Source organism: Epinephelus fuscoguttatus, linkage group LG1 (genome assembly GCF_011397635.1).
Source record: "Epinephelus fuscoguttatus linkage group LG1, E.fuscoguttatus.final_Chr_v1".
Taxonomy (NCBI): Eukaryota; Metazoa; Chordata; class Actinopteri; order Perciformes; family Serranidae; genus Epinephelus; species Epinephelus fuscoguttatus.
The window spans coordinates 29,286,603-29,307,171 of record NC_064752.1 but is presented as its reverse complement, the minus strand read 5'-3'; the positions used below and the strand labels follow the sequence as shown (position 1 = coordinate 29,307,171).

The window sequence follows — 20,569 nt, the reverse complement described above, 5'->3', positions numbered from 1 at the left end:
TTCTGAGCAGCAGTTTTGTGTAAAAAGGATTTATAGGCCTGTCCCATATAGACGCCTGTCCCAAATATAGGCCTTTTGATTTCAGTGATTTAGTGAAGTTTTGCAGTATGATACAATAGTGCAACTAGGTAGGTAGGAGCAATAAGTTATGTTAACAGTAAAAGAGAGCACATTTTTGAAAAAATAGTAGTGTTCCTTACTACATTAAAAAAAAATATAATAATTTTTACTTTTCTTCTTCTTCTTCTTCTTCTTCCTCTTCTTCTTCTTCTTCTTCTTCTTATTATTATTATTATTATACAGTTGAAATAATATTAATTTGTTAGACCCAGACTCAATGTTTCTAACACCCTGATTAAAATCACCATGACACACCACTGAGACATGCGTCAAATGTTGGAAAGGCACGATTCCGAAGGGTTCCTGAAGGCAGCAGCAGCAGCTGAAGCTCCAGTGGAAATCAAGCCCAACAGATGTGACCATGAGCGACACAGAAAGTCCGGTGACACTGAAAATAATCCTCATAGGAAACTCCGGGTAACGAGGACTTGCTTCGTTTTTAAAATGTTATTGTATCTTGTTGTAAAGCTTGTGTTTACTGCGCCGTGGACAGTTGTTTCACTTTCATTTACTCTAAGATTTATTAAATCCTGCGGTCCAAATTCTACTGGATTTTCCGAAAAGTTATTATTATAACAGCGCAGTGTGTGAAAAATCCGAATTGCCAGATGTCTGTGAAAGGAGAGAGATATGTGTTGTACCTCTGTATGATGTTTACACAGGGTGGGAAAGTCCTCCTTCATGAACAGATATGTGAATCACCGCTTCACCAACATGTACCGGGCCACCATCGGCACTGACTTCCTCTGCAAAACAGTCACCATAGACGGGGACACAGTCAACCTGCAGGTCAGTCCACCTGCACAGCCACAGTGAGACACCGCCACACATCCATGCAGGAGCAGCAGTACATGGTGATATTAAAGGGGGGTTTAATGTTCCTTTAGATCTGGGACACAGCGGGTACAGAGAGGTTCCAGTCTCTGGGGACACCTCTGTACAGAGGAGCCCACTGCTGCATGCTGGTGTTTGATGTCACATCCAGAGCCAGTTTCTCTGCCCTGGTGGAGTGGAGGAAGGAGTTTCTGATCCAGGGCGAGCCCCAGGACCCATCCGACTTCCCCTTCATTGTAGTGGGCAACAAGACTGACCTGAGCGACAGGGAGGTCAGTGAAAGTGCCATCCTGTAAAGTGACATAGTGAACCATAGATGCAAAAGTTTAAAGGGACCATTCATCCCAAAATCAAAAATACATATTCTTCCTCTTACTTGTGGCGCTATTTATCAGTCTGGATTGTTTTGGTGTGAGTTGCTTGATGTAGGAGACATCAGCTGTAGAGATGTCTGCCTTCTCTCCAATATAATGGAACTCAATGGCACTTGGCTTGTGGTGCTCAAAGCGCCAAAATAATACATCTGAAAAACTCAACAGCGATATCTCTTTCCAGAAATCATGACCCGGCCACTCAAGATAATCCACAGACCTTGTTGTGAGCAGTTTCATGTAGGAACTATTTTCCTTCAAACTGAATGATGCCAGCCATCCATATCATCACAAGAAGGAAATGTACATCTACTGTTAGCTCACCTGGCACCACTGATGTTACAGCTCAGCCGAGGATGACGCCATTAATGTTTACATCTTGGGCTGTCACAAGCACAAGCCCCTTGTCCATGAGTACATGCACGCTTCACACCAAAACAATCTAGATTGATAAATAACACCACATTTAAGAGGAAAAATAACCTATGTATTTTTGATTTTGGAGTGAACTGTCCCTTTAACTGGTGTAATTTGAATGTTGTTATAATTATTATACTTATCCACTACATGTATTTGATACCTTTTGATACCTATCTTCACAAGCTGCAACATTAAGGTGATGAACATGTGAATGCATCAATAATCATAAACTAGTAACATAATATATAATATTCTAAGATGGGCCATTCTGCATAATTAGTATTTTTACTTTTGATACTTACAGTATATTTTAGTACTTTTACTTGTAACAGCATTTCTGCACTGTGGAATTATTAATTTTAGTTAAGTAAAAGATCTGAATACTTCCTCCATCACCGATTTTTGTTTGCTACATCATCAGTTGCTTGTCATGCTGATCAAAATGTATGATATTGGTTCTCTGTTGAACAGTTTTACCCCTCAAAACATCCAGGCATCAGTTCATTGCATGAGTTATTACATGCTAAATTGCTGAATCGGTTGTCATATCAATCCAATCTGTCAAACATATTCCCCATACATTTCTATCAAACAATTTTTGTAAACGTGTCCTGAATTAATGACGTGCTCTCAGGTGAATCTCAACTTTCATTAATGAAGGGGAATGTGCGAAGTGTTTGATCAAGCAGTTCTCTGAAATAGCTCATGGGTGCATCTTATCTTAAGGATAAGACGTTTCAAAAGATTCTCTCTGTGCTGCATCGATAGAGAAGATATCCGCTGTGATGTGGATGAGAATCTTTGGCCTGACAGAAAGGAACATGTAGAAAGACTGCACTGCAGTTCCCCACACAGCACTGCGTGTCCAGCTCTGCCTCAGGGGTGTTTTTTATATTTACATTTCTAATATTGTATGTTTTTCTTGTGTGCTGTGTGGTGCTGTAAAACAGCCTTGTGTATGGCAGTGACACAGTCTGTCAACAAATTAGAGTACAAACAGTAAAGACATAAATGGAAATATCACCCTGTCTCTCGCAATCAATCTCCGTCATACAATCATGTGTAACTTTGTATTGTTGAAATTCATATATGCGCCATACAGGAAAAGTAGAAGTGCAGCTTTGTGCAATTTAAATCACTATCATCAGAACCTTAGCCATTAACACGTTACATTGTTAACAATGACTACGCATTTTGACTATCTTGTTTGTAAACAGTGACAAAAGGACCGTCACTCCGATGGTAGTGACATATTTACTTTAGAGAAACAAATAAAGGATTATGAGCAGGTTACAGGCTTTTGTAAGTAATCCATTGTGTGGTGCTGCTTGTATGAATTGATCAGAGAAATGCACTTACTCTAAATGTTAAGGATGAGTTGAGAAATGTGCGAAAGTAAATTTCATTAATTGTGAGCTGTTCTCTAATAGTACAATAGTACATGATGTAAGAAATAACTTCCCAGTGTTGCAGCTTGTCACCAAATATTTCTACGGCACATCTTGCTCACATCTTTATTATAGAACTAAATTTGTGACTTTGAGATTGTTGTTGCACTTTACGCGCCCTCTGCTGTCATGTCAGCCCTGTTTGATGTTCGAACTGTGACTCTCTCCCTGCAGGTGTCTGGCAGGAAGGCCCTGCAGTGGTGTGAGGAAATAGGAGCAGAGTACTTTGAAGGAAGCGCAAAGGAGGATCTAGATGTGGAAAAGTCATTTCTGAGAGCGGCTCAGAGCGGCTTACGACAGGTGATTGAGTCACTTCTTAATCTTTGTAGTGAAAAATAAGAAAGACACAAAATCTCCATATGTTTAACATGTTTATTTTTTGATGATAAAAGATACATTACTCCCTACAGTACAAAAAACACACATTGGAAAATACAGGACATTTCCAGATAACCTGCAAACAGCCGAGAGAAACTCGCAACACCTGTGAGTGCTGAGAGCAGCACTCGTCCCAGTGTGGGAGGGAAAAGTTCAGAGAGACCTCGACACTGCTGATGATGACCTATCTAACGAGGGTGCAAAAATAGTGACCCAGCAAAGGTACTGTGGAAGGAAAGGACACAATTGTATACCACATGGAGAGAGGAACAAACTCATTAAATGTTTTTTTCTTTTTTTGAGAACCTTCAGCTTATGGTCTAACTTAAGGCATCACTACTAAAATACACTGCTTTTGCATGCATGTCTAGTTTTGTTCAACAGACACACTGACACACACAAAAATTATGAATGCATATGAAGAGAAAGTTCATTTCTAGAAAGAAATTGGGAGAAACCACAAACGGAAGCCAAGGCGCCAGCCGGAGAAAAGGCGGCAAGCGAACACCTTGGCTCTGATCTTCCTGGCCGTTACCATCACAACTGAATCCGCCCTTACAAAGTAGATATACACTCATGTCCGGTCAGAAACCTCCTCCCTGTACAAATCCTTGTATTGTAATGAACCTAGCAGTGATTCAGACTCCTACAGTGAATCAGCTTGACAGAAGCAAATTAGAACAATCAGGGAGACTATATATATTTATATATATATATTTGTTTCTTTTATAAGTAAAGACACAAAAGGCAATCAAGAGATGACCAACATGTAAAAACAGTTTGTTACAGGTAATTATATAAAAGGCCAAGATGTTTTTTTTTGTTTGTTTTATTCTTGCTCTATGAACGAACTAATTTACAAGTGAGTACACTCCGGCTATGTAAGCTTTCTTCCCAAGACATCCCCATTCAAAGACATACGGGTTTACACATCACAGTTAGCTTGCACACCATCTGTAGTCTGAAATACAGAGCCGTGGAAGGAAAAAAAAATTAAAATTTATTAAATGGATTCACATACATCAATAGGATAGGGAAAATATGTCTACTAATATAATTTGCCATTCTAAAAATTAAAGAAGAGGTTAGACACCACATTCATGAGCATAAAAAGCGTAGGACAACTGATCGGGATATCAGGGGAAAAGGTATGAAAAGATCTGATGTTGTTTTCCTCATACCCCGTGAAATTCCATGTTTGGCAAACAAAGCAACACAAGCATTGAGTAGTAAACAAAGTAAAAACTCTCCTCTCCCTGGGTCCACTTCAAAGTTCCCTTCAGTCCTATAACCTCTGCGGGTTCTACTTGGAACAAATACAAAAGTCTTTCTCTCGTTCATAACCACCTGTTAACAACAAGAACATACAACCAACTGAATGAAGATTTTTAAAAATATAGTGGCAACCTCAACACAGCCACCGGTCTTCCCACGAACACAAACTATGGGGATGAACAACAGTTAAAAAAAGTGATGTTTTTAAAAATGCACACAACATACACATACACACAGGAGAAAAAAAAAGCTTAAAAAATACAAAAATAAACTACACAAAAGATCTTCTGCGTCATTGCTTGCTAATTTTTTGGGAAGATTTTGCAAGATTTTTTTTTTTGTGTGTGCTGCAAGTCTCAGTCCTAGCAAAGTCTGTCATTCATTCTCTACAAATCTCTTCGTCGTCTTTTTTTTTCTTTTTGTCCACTTTGAAGTGTCGGCAACCAGTCCTCATCTTGGGGTAAAAAGCACACAGTGATGACATTACCAGGAGACTGGAGTCCAGTACGATGACTACAGACTTGGTTCTCGATGAAGCAAATTTGAGCAAAAAGGAAAGGAAAAAAAAAAATTATGTCCTCTGTCGCTGAGGACAAGTGCTTTATTTGTATCCATACCGATGTTTCCTCTCATCTAAGCTAATGCCTCCACAGCCTTTTTCAACACTGTACATCATTTTGTGTAGTCTCTCTCTACATCCCCCCAGGATTCACAAAACAGACAAAAAAAAAAAAAAAAAAAAAAAAAAAAAAAAGGTAACATTGCGCTCAGGCTGGCTCCCAGTTTGTGAAAGATGTAAATGCTTCTCTATACTGCTCAACTACTGAAACAAGCCAAAAATAGATGTTAAACGATGGAAGGGGATGTGACTGAAAAAGATAATGTGCTTCTAAGTTTGTGTTGCTCTAAAAATAGTACAACCAACAGAACGAGGAAGAAGGAGGGTTTTTATCTACAGAAACATCTCTCAGATTGACTTTCATCTCAGCTTCATACGGTTGTTCTGCCTCCAATGCTGTCTTGATCTGAGACTTGAGGGTGGAGGATGACATTAGGATGAGGATGAGGAGGTGAAGGAGGGGTGAAGGTCAGTCTTCCTGATAAAAGGACAGCGAGTGGAAAAAGGACAAAAGACTGGGAGGGATCTCTGGGCAACCTCACTGGTCCGTCCTTGCTTTCTTTGGACCAGTAGCCTTACTGCAAGAGCACACATAAAAGCAGAGTGAGTTTGCATGTTTTATTCATCAGTGTGGCCTGTGTGCACGGTATGCGGCATCAATACTGGACTTACGTATCAGGAGAGGTGCCTGGTCTTTTGGGGGCCGGTTTTGCAGAGGCAGCATCTTTGCCGGATTCTACAGAGCAGAAAAATTGTTAACATATATCTCTTGGCCCAATAAAGACCTGCTTACTTACTAATATTTGGGTATAAGGCCTTGTCCACACGTACATGTGTTTATTGAAAACATAGCTTGTCTGTGTGAGTTTTGGCTTTTCATCCACACACTAACTACATTTTAGATTACTGTAAACTCATCTTTTGAAAACCTCTGTCCAGGGCAAAGATTTTCAGAAACTCTGTTTTTTATGTGACGTGTAGACAGATAAGTTTTTAGCTTGTAACATCAGAGTGTGCACTGTTACCTCCTTTGTAGTGCTGGCGCTAACCCCATCAACAGGATTTTTACATTTTCACATAAATTATCTTCCACTATATTAAGGAACAGATGCGCCAGATCGCGCCATGGAGGTCAGTGCTTCAGGTAGCCTTCTGATTGGCCATCATCGTCTTTGCGCGGTGCCAGGATTGGATATATTGCTGCCTGTTGGTTTGGCATGCTCTTGACATCACTTCAATTGTGTTTTGCTTTTTTATTTCGACAGGGTCTTCTTTAAAACCGTGTGTGTTGATGATGTTTTTTTATGGACAAAGGAGGGAAAACCTAGTTTCAAAAAATACCTGTATGCGTGTGGACTAGGCCTTAGGACTAGGTTTGTGAATCTGTTTGCTTACCTTGAAGCCATCGAACTTGGGTGGCGGGACCGTAGCCCTTCTCATTGCGGGCGGCGATGCGGAAGATGATGGCTGGCTTGGTGGTATAGTCGATGTGGGCATTGGAGAGGCTGGACGACTGCACCAAGCAAGAGGGGTTGGGTCCACAGTACACACGCATGAAGGCTAGTTGTGCCGGGGTGGAGGCCTTGGCTTCAGCTGTCTGGTTGCTCTGGATAGCCAGGTACACAGAGTATTCGATTATCTTCCCCGACGTCACTGAGGGTGGCTCCCAGGTCAGGTGGGCACCATCTGGGCTCTGTGGAGGGAGAGTAATAGATTATTACATGGTGCCTGAAAGCATGGCTCATGAGAACAGCTGGTGTTATCGTCATGTTTACACACCTGTATATCAATTCCAAAGAAAGAGGACAACAAGCCAAAGGGCTTTACTGATGTGTTTACCTTGCTGATTTTGATGGCGCAGGGTGCCCCTGGGAAGCCTGGTAGGCAAGTTTTGAAAGCAGAAATCTCGGAGAAAGCTCCGCGACCACAAGCGTTGATTCCTGCAACACGGAACTTGTAAGCTGTTCCAGGCTGCAGCTCCATTTTCTTCATCTGGCTGTAGTCTGGCATGATGCCAGAGTCATCCTACCAAACAAAACAGAGATTAGAGATGCACTGAGCACACTAACACACAGTCATCTAAGCATGAAAGGAGCCTCCTGAGACACTTACATCTCCTTGAGAATCATCTCCTGGCACATAGAAGTGTGTGACAACCATATTTGTCACTTTAACAATTCCAACATCAAACCACTGGTTCTCTTTTTTTACAACAGGCTTCACGGGGGTTGGCTGAGGGGCTTGCTTCTGTGAGAAAACAAATGATACATGGTTACATTTCTTCTCTCTTTGACCTTGCTGAACCAGCCAGATGTTGTACAATAACTCACCTCTCCCTCAATCCCGTTGGCGACCTCTGCTAGTGCGGCTGCTGCTTGCAGCTTGGCTGGACTTGCCACTGATACAGAGGGTGCAAATGTGCTTGATGGAGCGAGTGCTGTGGAGTGAAAGGCACAACACAGAAAGGTCAATCTACTGTACAAAAAGATATCCAAGGTATTTACTGAGGAAAAAACAAAACGAAAAAACACCAAGTCTTACTCTCAGCAGTGGTGCGTGGCAGCAGTGACGCCACTGCACTGGTGACTGCGGCAGCCATCTCATTGTGTCCGTTGCTCTCGACAGAAGGGTCGTTGAGGCTGTCAGCAGGGGCAAGACCTTCAGTGGGCAAGTTTGTGTCCACGCTGGCCTGCTGTGCAGCAGCCTGAGCCTCCTGCAGCTGCAGCTGCTGCTGCTGTTGGACCAGCGCTGCGAGCTCCTGCTGGGTCAACATGATGGGGATGTTGGTGGGTTGCTGGCTCTCTCCAGTGGAATCACCTTCATCTGTACACATACAAAATATTTACGAATTTAAACAGGCTACAACCATGACAGCCCTGTGAGAAATTGATGAATAATTCAGTTAACTGTTTGAGAGCAAAGAATGCATTTATTTTTCCATGTCTTTTCCCCACTTTACTAGAGACAAACCTTGAACTATGATGTTACTGTCCAAATTCAAATCAAAACCAAATAAGCAGAGAACAATGACTATAGTTAATGACTTTAGTTGTTCTTTTATCTCAGACATGTTTGGATGTTACATACCTTGACATGTTTCGGCGGACACTTCCACGTTCCTCAGAAGTGTTACTTGGTGGTGGTTATGTCTTCATCAGTTGATATGTCAATCAGCTGATATAAGGGAGGTGTGACCGGGTCACGCCACCATCTGATAAAGACGCGTCACAACCACCACCAAGTGACACTTCTGAGGAAGGTGGAAGTTTCTGCCGAAACATGTCAAGGTATGTAACATCCTAACATGTCTGAGATAAAAGAACAACTAAAGTCATTATCAGAAACTAAAGACATAATGAACACCATTGAACTAATGACTATAGTTGAACTCACTCATTACGGCTTGCTGGGCTGCCTGGAGCACAGCCTGGATAGCGAGAGCCTGGGCTTCTTCAGTAGCTGCCGCCTGAGCAGCAGCCTCTGCCGCTGCAGTAACAGCCAGCTCCTCGTCCGACAGCCCTGTCACCATGAGTGTGGCACCCTGACCCTCGGACATCAGCTCTGAGGGCAAATTCAAGGCTGTAGCTGTGGCTGCTTCTCCCTGAGAGAACACATTGCACGTCATATAGACAATATATCCTTGACTGAATGGACTTCAGGCCCACACTGGCTTTTTTGTGACATTGCACTGTATTTACCTCTGCTTGCGTCTCCATCGCGGTGGCTCCCTCCACTGCAGGTGCAGCTTCCGCTGATGCCGTCTCATCAGTTTGCATCGGTTCCTCTGTGGAGCTGGCAGCAGTACTCACGCTCTCTGTGATTGATGAGATCGACTGGAGAGACACAAAGTTGAAACATACAGATGGGTCATAATGGGGGGAAAAAAAAATTAGGAAATGATGTCTCCCACATAATGCTATCAGCTAAAGACATGCAGTCTTCAGACAGAAATCTGCTGAGATTACCATGACTCAGCTGTGGTCGTGAGATCATTTAATGATTCTGCCAGTAAATTACTGCACTTACAGGTACAGAGGGTCCAGGAGCTGGTGTGGACTGAGTGACAGTTGTGATGGCCCTGCCCTGGGTGGTGGTAACCATGCCAGTTGCTGCAGTGGTGGAGGCCACTTCTGTGCTGCTGGTACCTTCTGTTGCCTCCTCTGTCTGCTGGGCTGCTGGTAGACACAAAAACATAATTTAACTTTGACTTCATACAATAAATCCATTGTACGTCCTGGATGCCACCCAAGAATCTAAAATGTGGCACATCAGCGCTTCTATTTTTGCTGTTTCTGTTAAAAGAGCAAGAACAAATGAGATAATGAACATCACAACACAAATGATTAAAAGCTAATGAATTGAATGTAGCAAACAAAAGGTTTCAGCGGGACTGCTCATTTTTGGACTGCTGTATTTCATTACCCTAGTGAGCTGACGCAATAACAGTATAAATGGGTTTACCTGTGCCTTCGCCTGTCTCCATGCTGCAGGTGGCAGTGGTGGCTGTGTTGGTGGTCCCGGTTTCGTGTGTTTCACATGGCGGGTTGGAGCAAACCCTCTGGACCTGGCCTGTAGCTGTGCTGGTCTGGTCACCTCCCATGCTGGAGGTGGCTGTGGACGGGGTGTTGGTGGTCCCTGTCTCGTGTGTTTCGCAGGGCGGGTTGGAGCAAACCCTCTGCACGGTGTTCGTTTGGCCTGCATTCATGTTAGATGATGCCTGGGTGGATGTGTTGGTGGTGCCGGTCACGTGGGTCTCACAGGGTGGGTTGGAGCAAATCTGCTGTACTCCTCCCATATTAGCCGATGCTGTGGTTGCTGTGTTAGTTGTCCCAGTTTCATGGGTCTCGCATGGTGGATTGGAGCACACACGCGGCGTAGACATGTTTGATGATGCAGTTGTGGCTGTGTTGGTGGTGCCTGTTTCATGGGTCTCACATGGCGGGTTAGAGCACACTTGTCCTGCTTTAATTGTAGCAGAGGAGGTGGTGGCTGTGTTGGTGGTTCCGGTCTCGTGGGTCTCGCAGGGCGGGTTAGAGCAGACCTTTTCTGCTCCCATGGTGGCAGAAGAGGTGGTTGCTGTGTTGGTGGTTCCGGTCTCATGGGTCTCGCAGGGCGGGTTAGAGCAGACCAGGGTGACGGTCCCAGAGCCTTCTCCAGCTGCTCCAGCCTCAGTGGAGCTGGGCTGCTCGGAGGTTGGTGAAGCCAGGATGGACACTGGGAGATCCTGCACTGGTTGAGCTTCTACACCACTGGGAGTTGTAATCAGAGTCACCTGGGTGGGCTGGTTCTGGGCAGGATATTGTGAAGCAATCCAAATTATTTTTAAGTCATGCAGCATGTTTCATTGTCAAAACGAAATACTTTTATTCTCTGTCCATTGCTCTTATCCCAATTTTTCAAATAGTAGCTCAGTCATTGTTCTGCAGTTATTAAGATTGGGTACCATTCATATTTGAAATGATACCAGTACCCTGAACTCTGTACCAGTATTCAACTGAACCTTTTTTTCCCAGCACTTGACTCTCTCTTCTTCTCTGAAGTATACTGTGTGCAGGTCAACAAGCGATTCTGCTATAGAGCTAAGTCTCTGTCTGTCTGCTTGCTTGTGTGTGTCTGCTCATCTCTCTTGCAATATGTTTAGACACAGCTGACAAATATGTGGAATAGTATGTAATTTAAAAAAACACAATCACAAACTGCAGTGATATTAGGCTGTTTCTAAAATAAAACAAAAGAAAAAAGACAAGACACAAACTGTCGGCGCTGCAGCATTAGTTTTCGTTCACTGGGAAGCTGACAGAGCTCCACAGCTGGCTTTCCAGCTTTGGGGCATTTCCACCTCCTACCTGAACTCAGCGTTGTCACCCAGATGTGCTCTGAGGTGACAAAATTTGACACCAATTGACATAATGTGAATCTGTACTCTATAGTACTGACATAATAGATGGTACCCTTTAGACTACTGAGTTTGGTACCCAACCCTAGTAGTTTCAACAACGGGCGTCGACACCCTGACCTTTACAGCCTTCTTCTTCACTTATAATGTGGTAATTAAACACTTATAGCACACACTGCTGCCATGATTTTATATCCTGCTGACTAACATGCTAAGGACAAGCTGAGGGACAGTGACCTGCAGGGTCTTACCTGCACTGTCATGGTAGAGGAGGGCAATGCGGAGGCAGAGGTCAGGCTGGTCTGAGCAGCTGACACAGTTATGGCAGCTGGGGTGATGACCTGGCTGGACAGGGTAGCAATGGTTCCCAGTGTGGTGATGGGGGTGACCAGAGAGGCATTGGAACTGTCCACCGTGCCTCCTGCCAGGCTTGAGGAGACTGTGCCAGTGACTGTCCCAAGAGTAGTGACACCTGGAAGGAAAGCAAGTAGTATTAAAAGATGAAAGAATCAACAGTTAACTGTACAAAATATGTACCAACATATTAATGTGATCCAGTAATAAATCACTGAAATCAAATGACAGTTATTCTTACCAGTAGTCCCCTTGACAACCAGAGTGGTGACAGTGGGCTTAACAGCAGACACCGTCACTGGTGTAACAAGTCGAACACCACCGACTGTGCTCATGGGCACAGTGCGCAAAATAGTGCCAGGCTGCCCTGGAGCACCCTTCAAAACCACCTGGAGATACACAATTCAGGTTTAGTCTCCTCACGTTTAACATACACAGGCAGCACATCAAAACTGTTATCTATAAAGACTACTGCACAACGTCAGCTTACCTGTGTCAGTCCCTGTTGGCCAGCGGCAGTGGCAAGTTTGGGCACTGCAGTGATGATTTTACCAGGCGTTCCAGTGGTCATCACCTTTGTGGTAAGGATTGTGATAGGCGTTTTCATGCCTGCACTGCTTGTTACACCTGCAAGGACAAAAGCAAAGTAAATTTTTGTACAATTATGTCATCTCAGGACACACTACCCGAATACCAGGCCTTGGCTAATTTACACCTGCAAATAGTTTGTATCATTGTTTTTATTCACATTAGTTGCCAATATGGTTAAAACGTTGCAGGTAACAGTATAAAAAAATTAACTTAAGACTGCAGCATCACTACTTCTGTTGTGAAATGCCAACACTGCTCATCTGGAATTCCAACCAGATAAAAACAAAGAGAAACAACAACAACAAAACCCCAAAAAAGTGCTCTCAGTCATAAATGTAATGGTTACTATGATACACATCTGTGACACAGTAAAATTGAGCAAGTTTAGACCTGTGGCTCCAGGCTGTGTCATGATGGCCGACATGGGGATGGTCTTTATGATGGTGGTGCCTTGCTTAGTGGTGGTAGGAGAGACACCACTGATGTTGAGGATTGTGGGCTTGTTTCCTGTGCCTCCTGCCTGGGAAGTGGTGATGATGGTTGTGGGCTTGCCATCTGCAGAGGTCACCAGCTTCAGGATGGTGCCGGCTGGGAGGGGACCCTTTGTCTGGGGAGAGAGGCCCACGTTATGCAAACCATTTGGAGAAACACATCTGGTGCCTGTCTCAGGAGTTTTAAGCTACCTCCTGTTTTTTTCCTGCACTCATGCAGATAGCTGACCTGTATGATCTGTGTGAGAGGGTTAGTGGAAGCCTGGCCTGTGACAGCTGATGTCTGCACTGGCTTGGTTTGTACCACAGACATCATCTTGCCAAGGTTGGAGATCTGCCGACATAGGAGAGAGACTCAAGTTCATGAGTCGCCAGAAAACATCGGACAGCACAGGGAGTTCAGTGGGAAGGTGAACCACTGGTGGCTCTATAAATCATTTCAGCTCTAACTGACCAACAGTCATGCAGATCACTAACATCATGCTCCCTGTTTTCTTAGCAGAATTCTCCAACAGTCACTGAAGGCCAACCTTTACTCCCTCCCCCACTGGCTCAAGCTCAGTGCATGTTGTCACCATCTTGTGTGACAAATCATTAAAAAACAAAACGTACACACCAAGTGCGACAAAACAATTTACAGAAGATGATATACAGCATGCGTGTGAAAGCACCAAAGGGTGCTCTTAGAGTGGTGTTCCAGTATTACACTGTGCTACAGAGTCCTGTTCTCTTACCAGAGTGCCACTGCTGCCCATGGTGAGGGGACTCTTGACCAAGGTGATGGTCTTGGTGACTCCTCCAACCACAGTGGTTACCACCTGGGCCTGCTGTGCCACTGTGACTGCACCAGACTTGTGCACAGTGATGATGGGTCTGGTGGTGGTGGGAGAGGACGCAGTTGCTGTGCCCACCTGGGCTGCAGCAGTTTTCAGCATCCGGGTGGCTGGGTTACTGACCTAGACGCACAACATTATTTTAAGAATTGACCTCTGATTTACAGAATGCACACAATGTTAGCCATGCGAAGGTTTAGTGAGATCTGTACCATGACTGGAGAGGCCATTTTCACTGTGGTTGTGCCAGGGGAAACGGCTACTGTTTTGAGAATTGTGGCACCTGCGGGAACATTGAGGACAGTGCCAGCAGAGGAAGGAGGGATCTTCTGTGTTGCTGCAGCTGCTGCTGCTAAAGCTGCCATGCCACTCATCTGAGGGCTACTTCCAATTGGCTGGGGAAAGGAAAGAATTTTTTTTTGTAAACACTTATCTGATAGATTTCATGCAAAGTCTTCATGATAACAATGCAATATAAAAACTGTTTATACCGATCCTTGGGTGGTTTGGGCAGGAACTACCATTCGAACACCTGGCGGAAGAGATGTCACAGTGACGGGGGATTTCCCAGGCTGGCTGGGGCGGACTGTGACAACAGATGTGCCTGTGGCAGACTGTTGAGCGGCAACCTTCAAAACAGCTGTAAAATGAGGAAAATGACAATTAGTCTTTCTGTGCAACTTCTTTGCAGTTGCTTTCTCGTGTAGTGACAACAGCAACAGATATGGAAGGGTTGGGAAAGAATTATTGGTCGAAAGTGTAATACCTGTCTGGGGTAGGCTTTGAGCAGAGGGTGCTGCAGCAGCCGGTGCGGGGCTCTTTGGAGAGTTCAGAGGCTGCACGGGGGTGGCACTCATGGCTGGCGAGGCTGCAGCTGGAGTTGCAGGGATGTCATATTTCTGCAGCTGCAGTAAGTAGGTGTCAGCAGTTGAGACGGCGCCCCAGCTCACCTCAAGAGAGTTTGTATTGGCACGGACTAACTGCACCCTAGCAGGGGCGTGTGGTCGCTCTGGGGAGGTAAAGGACAAAAAAATTAACAAAAGTGACACTATTTTAAAACCTGAGCCACTGAAATCAGTCTAAATGATAAAACTGTGTTACAGCACACCTACCTGTTTCCAGGTACCAGAGGTCTTTACAACAGACTTGGTTGTTCCAAGCTTTACGATAACCATCACGGCCGCTCCAAACGTAGAGTCTGGAGTTGATGGCCACAGCGCAGTGGCCAGCACGGGCCCTAGGGATGTTGTCTTCGAGAGTATCCATCAACACTGTCTCCCAGCACATGGAGTCTACAAAAACACATATGATACAATAATTAACACCAGGGAAGTCCATTTTACTCAAAACTTTTCAAAGTGTAACAAATACAGACTTAGACAAACCTAGATTTAGGCAGGCAAGAGTGTTTGTGCACTTCCACTCCTTCTCATGTGTGGCCACTTTGACATCGTCCATCACCAGTGGAACCCACCCTCCAAAAACATACATCCTGCACATTGAGAAAATGAAATTAGTGAGATGCCAGACCAGAGCCTGTTCTTCTGGGAATTCAAACATGATTATATACAACATTCAATATGTCACTGCTTTTCTGCAGCAGTTCACTCACTTGTTTGTGATGGTGGTGGCAGAGTGAAGACTTCTGGGGAGCGGTGCAGTCCCACTTACTGATGGTTTGTTCCATGTCAGGGTATCTGGAGACAATGAGCAGCAGAGGGACGTTATACAAAAACCTTACATAGTGTGGGGCTCTTTGGGCAATTATGTTCAATCCCCTTTGGTCTGCTTGGGTGTAAATAGCCACAGTCTCTGAGTGGTACCAGCAGGGGCATTTACAGGTTTTATACTGTAATTGTTCCAGTCACACTTTAAGAAACCTACCAATATCGAGAGTCCACAGATCTCCAAGGCGACAACCGCTCATCCCTCCATAGATTATCAGGCGAGATTTCCTGCTCGTCTTTTCTGTGTATACCACAGCAGTGTGGCTCTCACGGGGAGGAGGCAGAACTCCATATGTGATTGGAATATCCCATCCAACCACACTGGAACCCGCACGAAGCTCAAGTGTGTACAGATCATTCAGGTATCTGAGAATGAAAAATAGACAGATGTCACCCTCACGTTGCTCAAGAATCTCTTGCATCAAAGGGCCCTGCTGGAATAACATCTGTACCTGGGAATGTTGTTTTTTGGGTCCTCACTGTCATTGGCTAGTCCACCAAACAGGTAGCATTTGTTGCCAACCAGGGAAAAACTGTGACCAAGTCGAGGACAAGGAGGGGGGCCATTCTTCGGGTTTTTTGCTTTCAACTTTTTCCATTCCCATCTGCTGGCCTGTATCAAAAAAACAAACAAAAAAGAAACATGGTCAAAACAACATAGTACAAATTGTTAAGGTCATTGCAGATGCTGTAACAAAAACAAGTTCACCTCATCCTCAATTCTGACAGTCTGATAGGAATTTTGTGTTAAAACTTATGACAAAACCACACTTTTATTCATTTATTTTTAACCACTAAGCCTATTTCAAATGTTTCATTAATTTGTCCATTTTTACTTAATTTAATATTTATCTATTCCATTTCCAAGTGGCAGACAATCCATCTGGACTTTGGTTGACAAACTTGATTGAGACATACTCGCTTTATGTCGTAACTAGAAACAGAGCAAATTTATAACTTACACTTCCTTCATTGTGTGCAAACTGAAGCTTTTGCAAGTAGGACAGTACAAAGACATGTCTTGGCATAGTGCACTTGGCAGCAACAGAATAAACTAAGGCAAACTAATTTAAATTCCTCTTTAGATTGCCCCCGTCCTCCTCAAGAAGTTACTTCATCAATTTTGAAAAGCAGCTGCTGAACTATTTAATCAGCTGCTGGAACATGGTGAATCCTCTGAATTCTGAGTAAGGAATTTTATGAGTCAATTCTGAATCACTCAAGAAAGAATCACAATGCATCTAAGAAACTATTATTTTTCCTCACCCTTGGCAGTTATTCATCAGTGTGGGATGGGGTTGGACTACAACCTTTGCACTGCATTAGCTATTTAGTTTACTGCTTTGAAGTACACAGTCAAGATGAGCAGACTCAATGGCACCCCAACAACTATACAAAACACCTCCAAGTCGTCATTTGATAAATCAGGATTCATGTTTTCAATTAACTGCAGTCAGTGACTTACTGTTACTGTCTGTAGTGGAACTGCAAAGATGGATTTTATTTGCCTACACACCTATATTATAGCCTTGAACGAGAACTTAAACTATATATTTTCTCACTCTTTTTCTACATCATACACATGCACAGATAATGTCCACTTTGCTTAGATTTTACAATATGAACAGGATAGCTTACATATAAAATCATTGATGGTATTATGAACAAATCCATCTCCCTTTTATGCTTGCATGTGCTATAATAAAAGCAATTTCAGATAAAGCTAACATATCCAGAGAAGTTTGGTTCCATCCAATACTTTTGATTTGAAAAACACTGCAATACCTTAACGTGAAATTCAATACGAAAGTATTTTCCACTGAAAGATTACCTGTAGTTCATAGAGATCGTTGCTGTACTTTCCATACTCCACCATTCCACCAAACACCAGCAGTCTTGTGCCATCACAGACAAACCCATATGCAGCACAACCAGGGGGAATATCACCACGGACTGCTGGGATAAACCACTGGTTTGTTGCTGGAAATTAAAACAAAATAATGAAAGCAAAGTTAACATTTAAAGCTTACACATATCAAGTCATTCAAATGAGAAAATAGACCAAAGTCTGCACCAAGGGTTTAGGATACATAAACCAAATTTGGTGAATTAGTCTGACCTTATTGGTTTATGTGCAGGAAATTGGGGCAGAGGATATACTTAAACCAACCAGCATCATCCATTTTATTTTAGCCCGCCTTTTTTAACGTGCATCAAACCCCTTTCCCCAGCAGAGGGGGCCAAATACAAGCCGACACGGACTTGCTTGGCCTATTGAGGCCTGTATGCTACTTAGTTCTACACATCACGAATCGAGCTCTAGCATTAAATGAGAGCTGTTTTAAGGCAAAGACGCAATGTGAGAATGTATTTTATGTTATTTCACACTTGCATATTTGTTAAGTAAAACATGACCAGTGAACCATCAACCAGTAAAGTTATGCGTGCAAAGTTAATCTTACCAGTGTTGTATACATGTAATTCATCCACAATCCCTTCGTTTCCACCGCCAAAGACAACCATAAGCTCCTTTATAGCCACAGCTCTGTGACCATGTCTGGGCCGGGGAACGGGACCGGACCATCCGAGGACCCGTTTCCACCGCGGCTGCAGAACCGACGCCGTGGTCCCAGACACCGCGGACCCAGGGGCAGACATGATTTCTGTCAGAAAAACAATAAAGCAACATTTGTCTTAACTACTTAAGTGTCAGTACTGATTACACGTTAACGGCTATCAACAGCAGCAGCTAACCGTGCACTGTGGCTAACTTCTAAAACAGAGTGCGGTCGTAGCGGCTAAAACAGTTAGCGGTTAGCTTCGGTTAACAAACACATTCAATCCAAAAAAACAACAAAAGCGGTTTAGCTTTCGAGTAACCACTGGTTTATAGCCATTAATATGGATTTGCAGCTACAGTTGTGCTAATAAACACAGTGAATCTTTCATACACCTAAGTTTTGTTCTTAGTTATTTCTAACCATTGAATTCAATCCATGGAAGCAGCCATCTTGTAACCAAACAAACCCCCGCTAACGCTACTGCCAGTCTGAAAAATGGCGGAAGCGAATGAAAAAGAAAAATAGAGGATTGCAAGCCAAGTACACCGGCATACTAACTCAATATTTAAAAACAATTAAATACATTTGTAGGGGGTCAACAAAGCAGAACCAAGTGTACCTGCAGCACAAACTTAATCCACAGTTAGAACTGTTAGCAAGAGTCGGCTATTTTCATGCTTCTCTGGGAGTCGCCATATTGTAGCTAACAAGCTTAGCATTTTCTGCAATCCCTCCAACGTAATTATTTACACTATAGAAATATTTGAAGCGTATTATAGCAGCTGCAGTGGTGTGCAAGACACTTGCCGTAGCTTCTATCGAGTAACATATTTAAAAATACTAAAGAATAAAGTAAAATCTTAGTATCCAAGTGAATTCAAACGTTTGCTATACTCCGTTAGCGCTAGCGGCTAGTTGCTCAACCTAATTTGCCCAAGCTAACAGCGTTAGCATCTGTCAAAGCGTCGCCAAATTTTACAATTAAATGCAATGTAATTTCGCCTAATTTTGGCGTGCATATTTTACCTGATACAAATGTCGCTGCAACAACACTCCTGAAACGCAGCTAAACCGAGTAAAACTGCACAAACAGAGTGTTATTATGTTTCATGCCGTCTCTGGAAGCAGCCATCTTTTCGACAATCGGCCTACTTCTACAGCTCCCACAAGAAAAATGGCCGGGCGGTATGCCACAACAAAACATAACAAACCAAGGAAAGGCGCAAATATTTCAGATTTTTACTTACTTATTTCGATGCAGTAATTGCAAAAACACGGGTATGTGGTCTGATCTTGCGGTAATAATCCAAATTCATTCGATTTGTGAAGAAGTATTTCCTCTCATGCCTGCCTGGAAGCTGCCATCTTCTTGACAACCAGAGGCGGAGGAAAATGGAAGAGAGTTGGCGTCACCCAAAGTAAACATGGCGACAGAGACCCGCTCGCTGACCATTTCATACAGAAACGCCTTTACTTTGTGTTATTTGTCATTGTGAATCAGCGGAGGATGCTCGGTTTAGCGAGGTGCTTTAAAGGACACTTGAAATCTATAAAAAGTAAACATATCACGAGTTTCAGCAAATTACAACAAGTTGCGTTATAACACTAGGCTTATTGTCCCTTACTAAAGATGGCGACATCCGTGCTGAAACCACTTTTATTTTAATATTGTAGGGGATGCTGATTTTATTCCTCCCTAACCCTACTTATATGAGCATATACATGCACAACAATAGTGTAAAAGCTCTAATTTACATATATAGCGCTCACATATACTACACTTGACACACCCACACCCACTATCAGAGCGCCCTCCACTGATACAAGTACTGCATTACTATCACCATCAATTAACACATCTCCCCTCTTTCTTCAAATCAGTACATGTCCAGCCATATTTCTCTGCTCTGAAAGACAAGAAAATGCCCCAAAATGTGGAAGTTTTAGAAGATTACCAAACTTCTCTATCTACTTTTGGTTCATAGAAGTAGATCCATGGGTGTTTTTGTCAGTAAACTGAAATGTTTCACAAGATAGTCCCAAGTTATTTTAAAACTGGCTTCTGAAACACAGACGTGATGATCAAAGGAACTATTTGATTAAAGGGACATTAGTCACATTATTGTACAATATGGGGCTGCTACTTAAGATTTTGCACATTTGCAGGATCAGCATCCCCACTACATTTGGCTGTCAAACCCTGTAACTTTTTATCAAACCTGAACTAAGATGTGGTTCATATAACTCACTGTTATTCTAGTGATCTTGGACACCTAAATTGATACTTGGATGCATGAAGATCTTATATTCAGACTAAAAACCATCACACAAAGCACTTGATGTTCAGAATCAGAATAAGCTTTATTGGCCAAGTATGTGTGTGCACATAGAGGAATTTGAGTTTGTTATTTTGTTGCTCTCAATGTACACATAATATACACAGACCACTGCTAAAGACAAGGACATTAAAGCTGAGCAAGATGAACATAAACTAGGCTACTATAAACATTTGACTATTATGTACAAGTATAAATTAATAAGTACACAAATGAAAACTATATAATTATATAATTTACTGGTAAAGTGGATGCTTGCTATTACAGGGTTTTTGCAGAGAGATTGTTCATGTTACTATGGAGTAGTGTTACCTG

General features: G+C 43.1%; 2 protein-coding genes across 7 annotated transcripts; one reads left to right on the top strand and one right to left on the bottom strand.

The window, feature by feature from the left end:
• Window positions 1-403: 403 nt before the first annotated feature.
• On the top strand, window positions 404-4,599 carry si:dkey-13a21.4 (uncharacterized protein LOC494576 homolog). Its single transcript, XM_049577855.1, has 5 exons — window positions 404-537; window positions 783-909; window positions 1,008-1,226; window positions 3,368-3,493; window positions 3,604-4,599. Exons 1-5 carry the CDS (start codon window positions 482-484, stop codon window positions 3,688-3,690), a joined length of 615 nt encoding a protein of 204 aa, XP_049433812.1. The 5' UTR covers window positions 404-481; the 3' UTR covers window positions 3,691-4,599.
• A 960-nt stretch (window positions 4,600-5,559) lies between these two features.
• On the bottom strand, window positions 5,560-19,566 carry hcfc1a (host cell factor C1a). Of its 6 annotated transcripts, none has more exons than XM_049577810.1 (28): window positions 19,166-19,564; window positions 17,820-18,020; window positions 17,189-17,337; window positions 15,810-15,970; window positions 15,515-15,723; window positions 15,243-15,327; window positions 15,016-15,122; window positions 14,743-14,922; window positions 14,397-14,639; window positions 14,122-14,270; window positions 13,843-14,025; window positions 13,532-13,753; window positions 13,027-13,131; window positions 12,697-12,913; window positions 12,206-12,342; window positions 11,957-12,104; window positions 11,613-11,833; window positions 9,927-10,752; window positions 9,492-9,637; window positions 9,164-9,298; window positions 8,859-9,066; window positions 8,007-8,288; window positions 7,796-7,902; window positions 7,578-7,712; window positions 7,305-7,490; window positions 6,861-7,158; window positions 6,138-6,201; window positions 5,560-6,043 (listed from the first exon to the last, which is right to left on the bottom strand). In XM_049577810.1, the coding sequence occupies exons 2-28, from the start codon at window positions 18,013-18,015 to the stop codon at window positions 6,004-6,006; spliced, it is 5,139 nt and encodes a 1,712-aa protein (XP_049433767.1). In that variant the 5' UTR covers window positions 18,016-18,020; window positions 19,166-19,564; the 3' UTR covers window positions 5,560-6,003. The 6 variants fall into 6 exon arrangements, with proteins under 6 accessions (XP_049433767.1, XP_049433750.1, XP_049433723.1 ...); XM_049577793.1 differs by having other exon boundaries at window positions 9,492-9,640; window positions 19,166-19,563; XM_049577766.1 differs by having other exon boundaries at window positions 9,492-9,640; window positions 14,122-14,639; window positions 19,166-19,566.
• Between the last annotated feature and the right edge of the window lie 1,003 nt (window positions 19,567-20,569).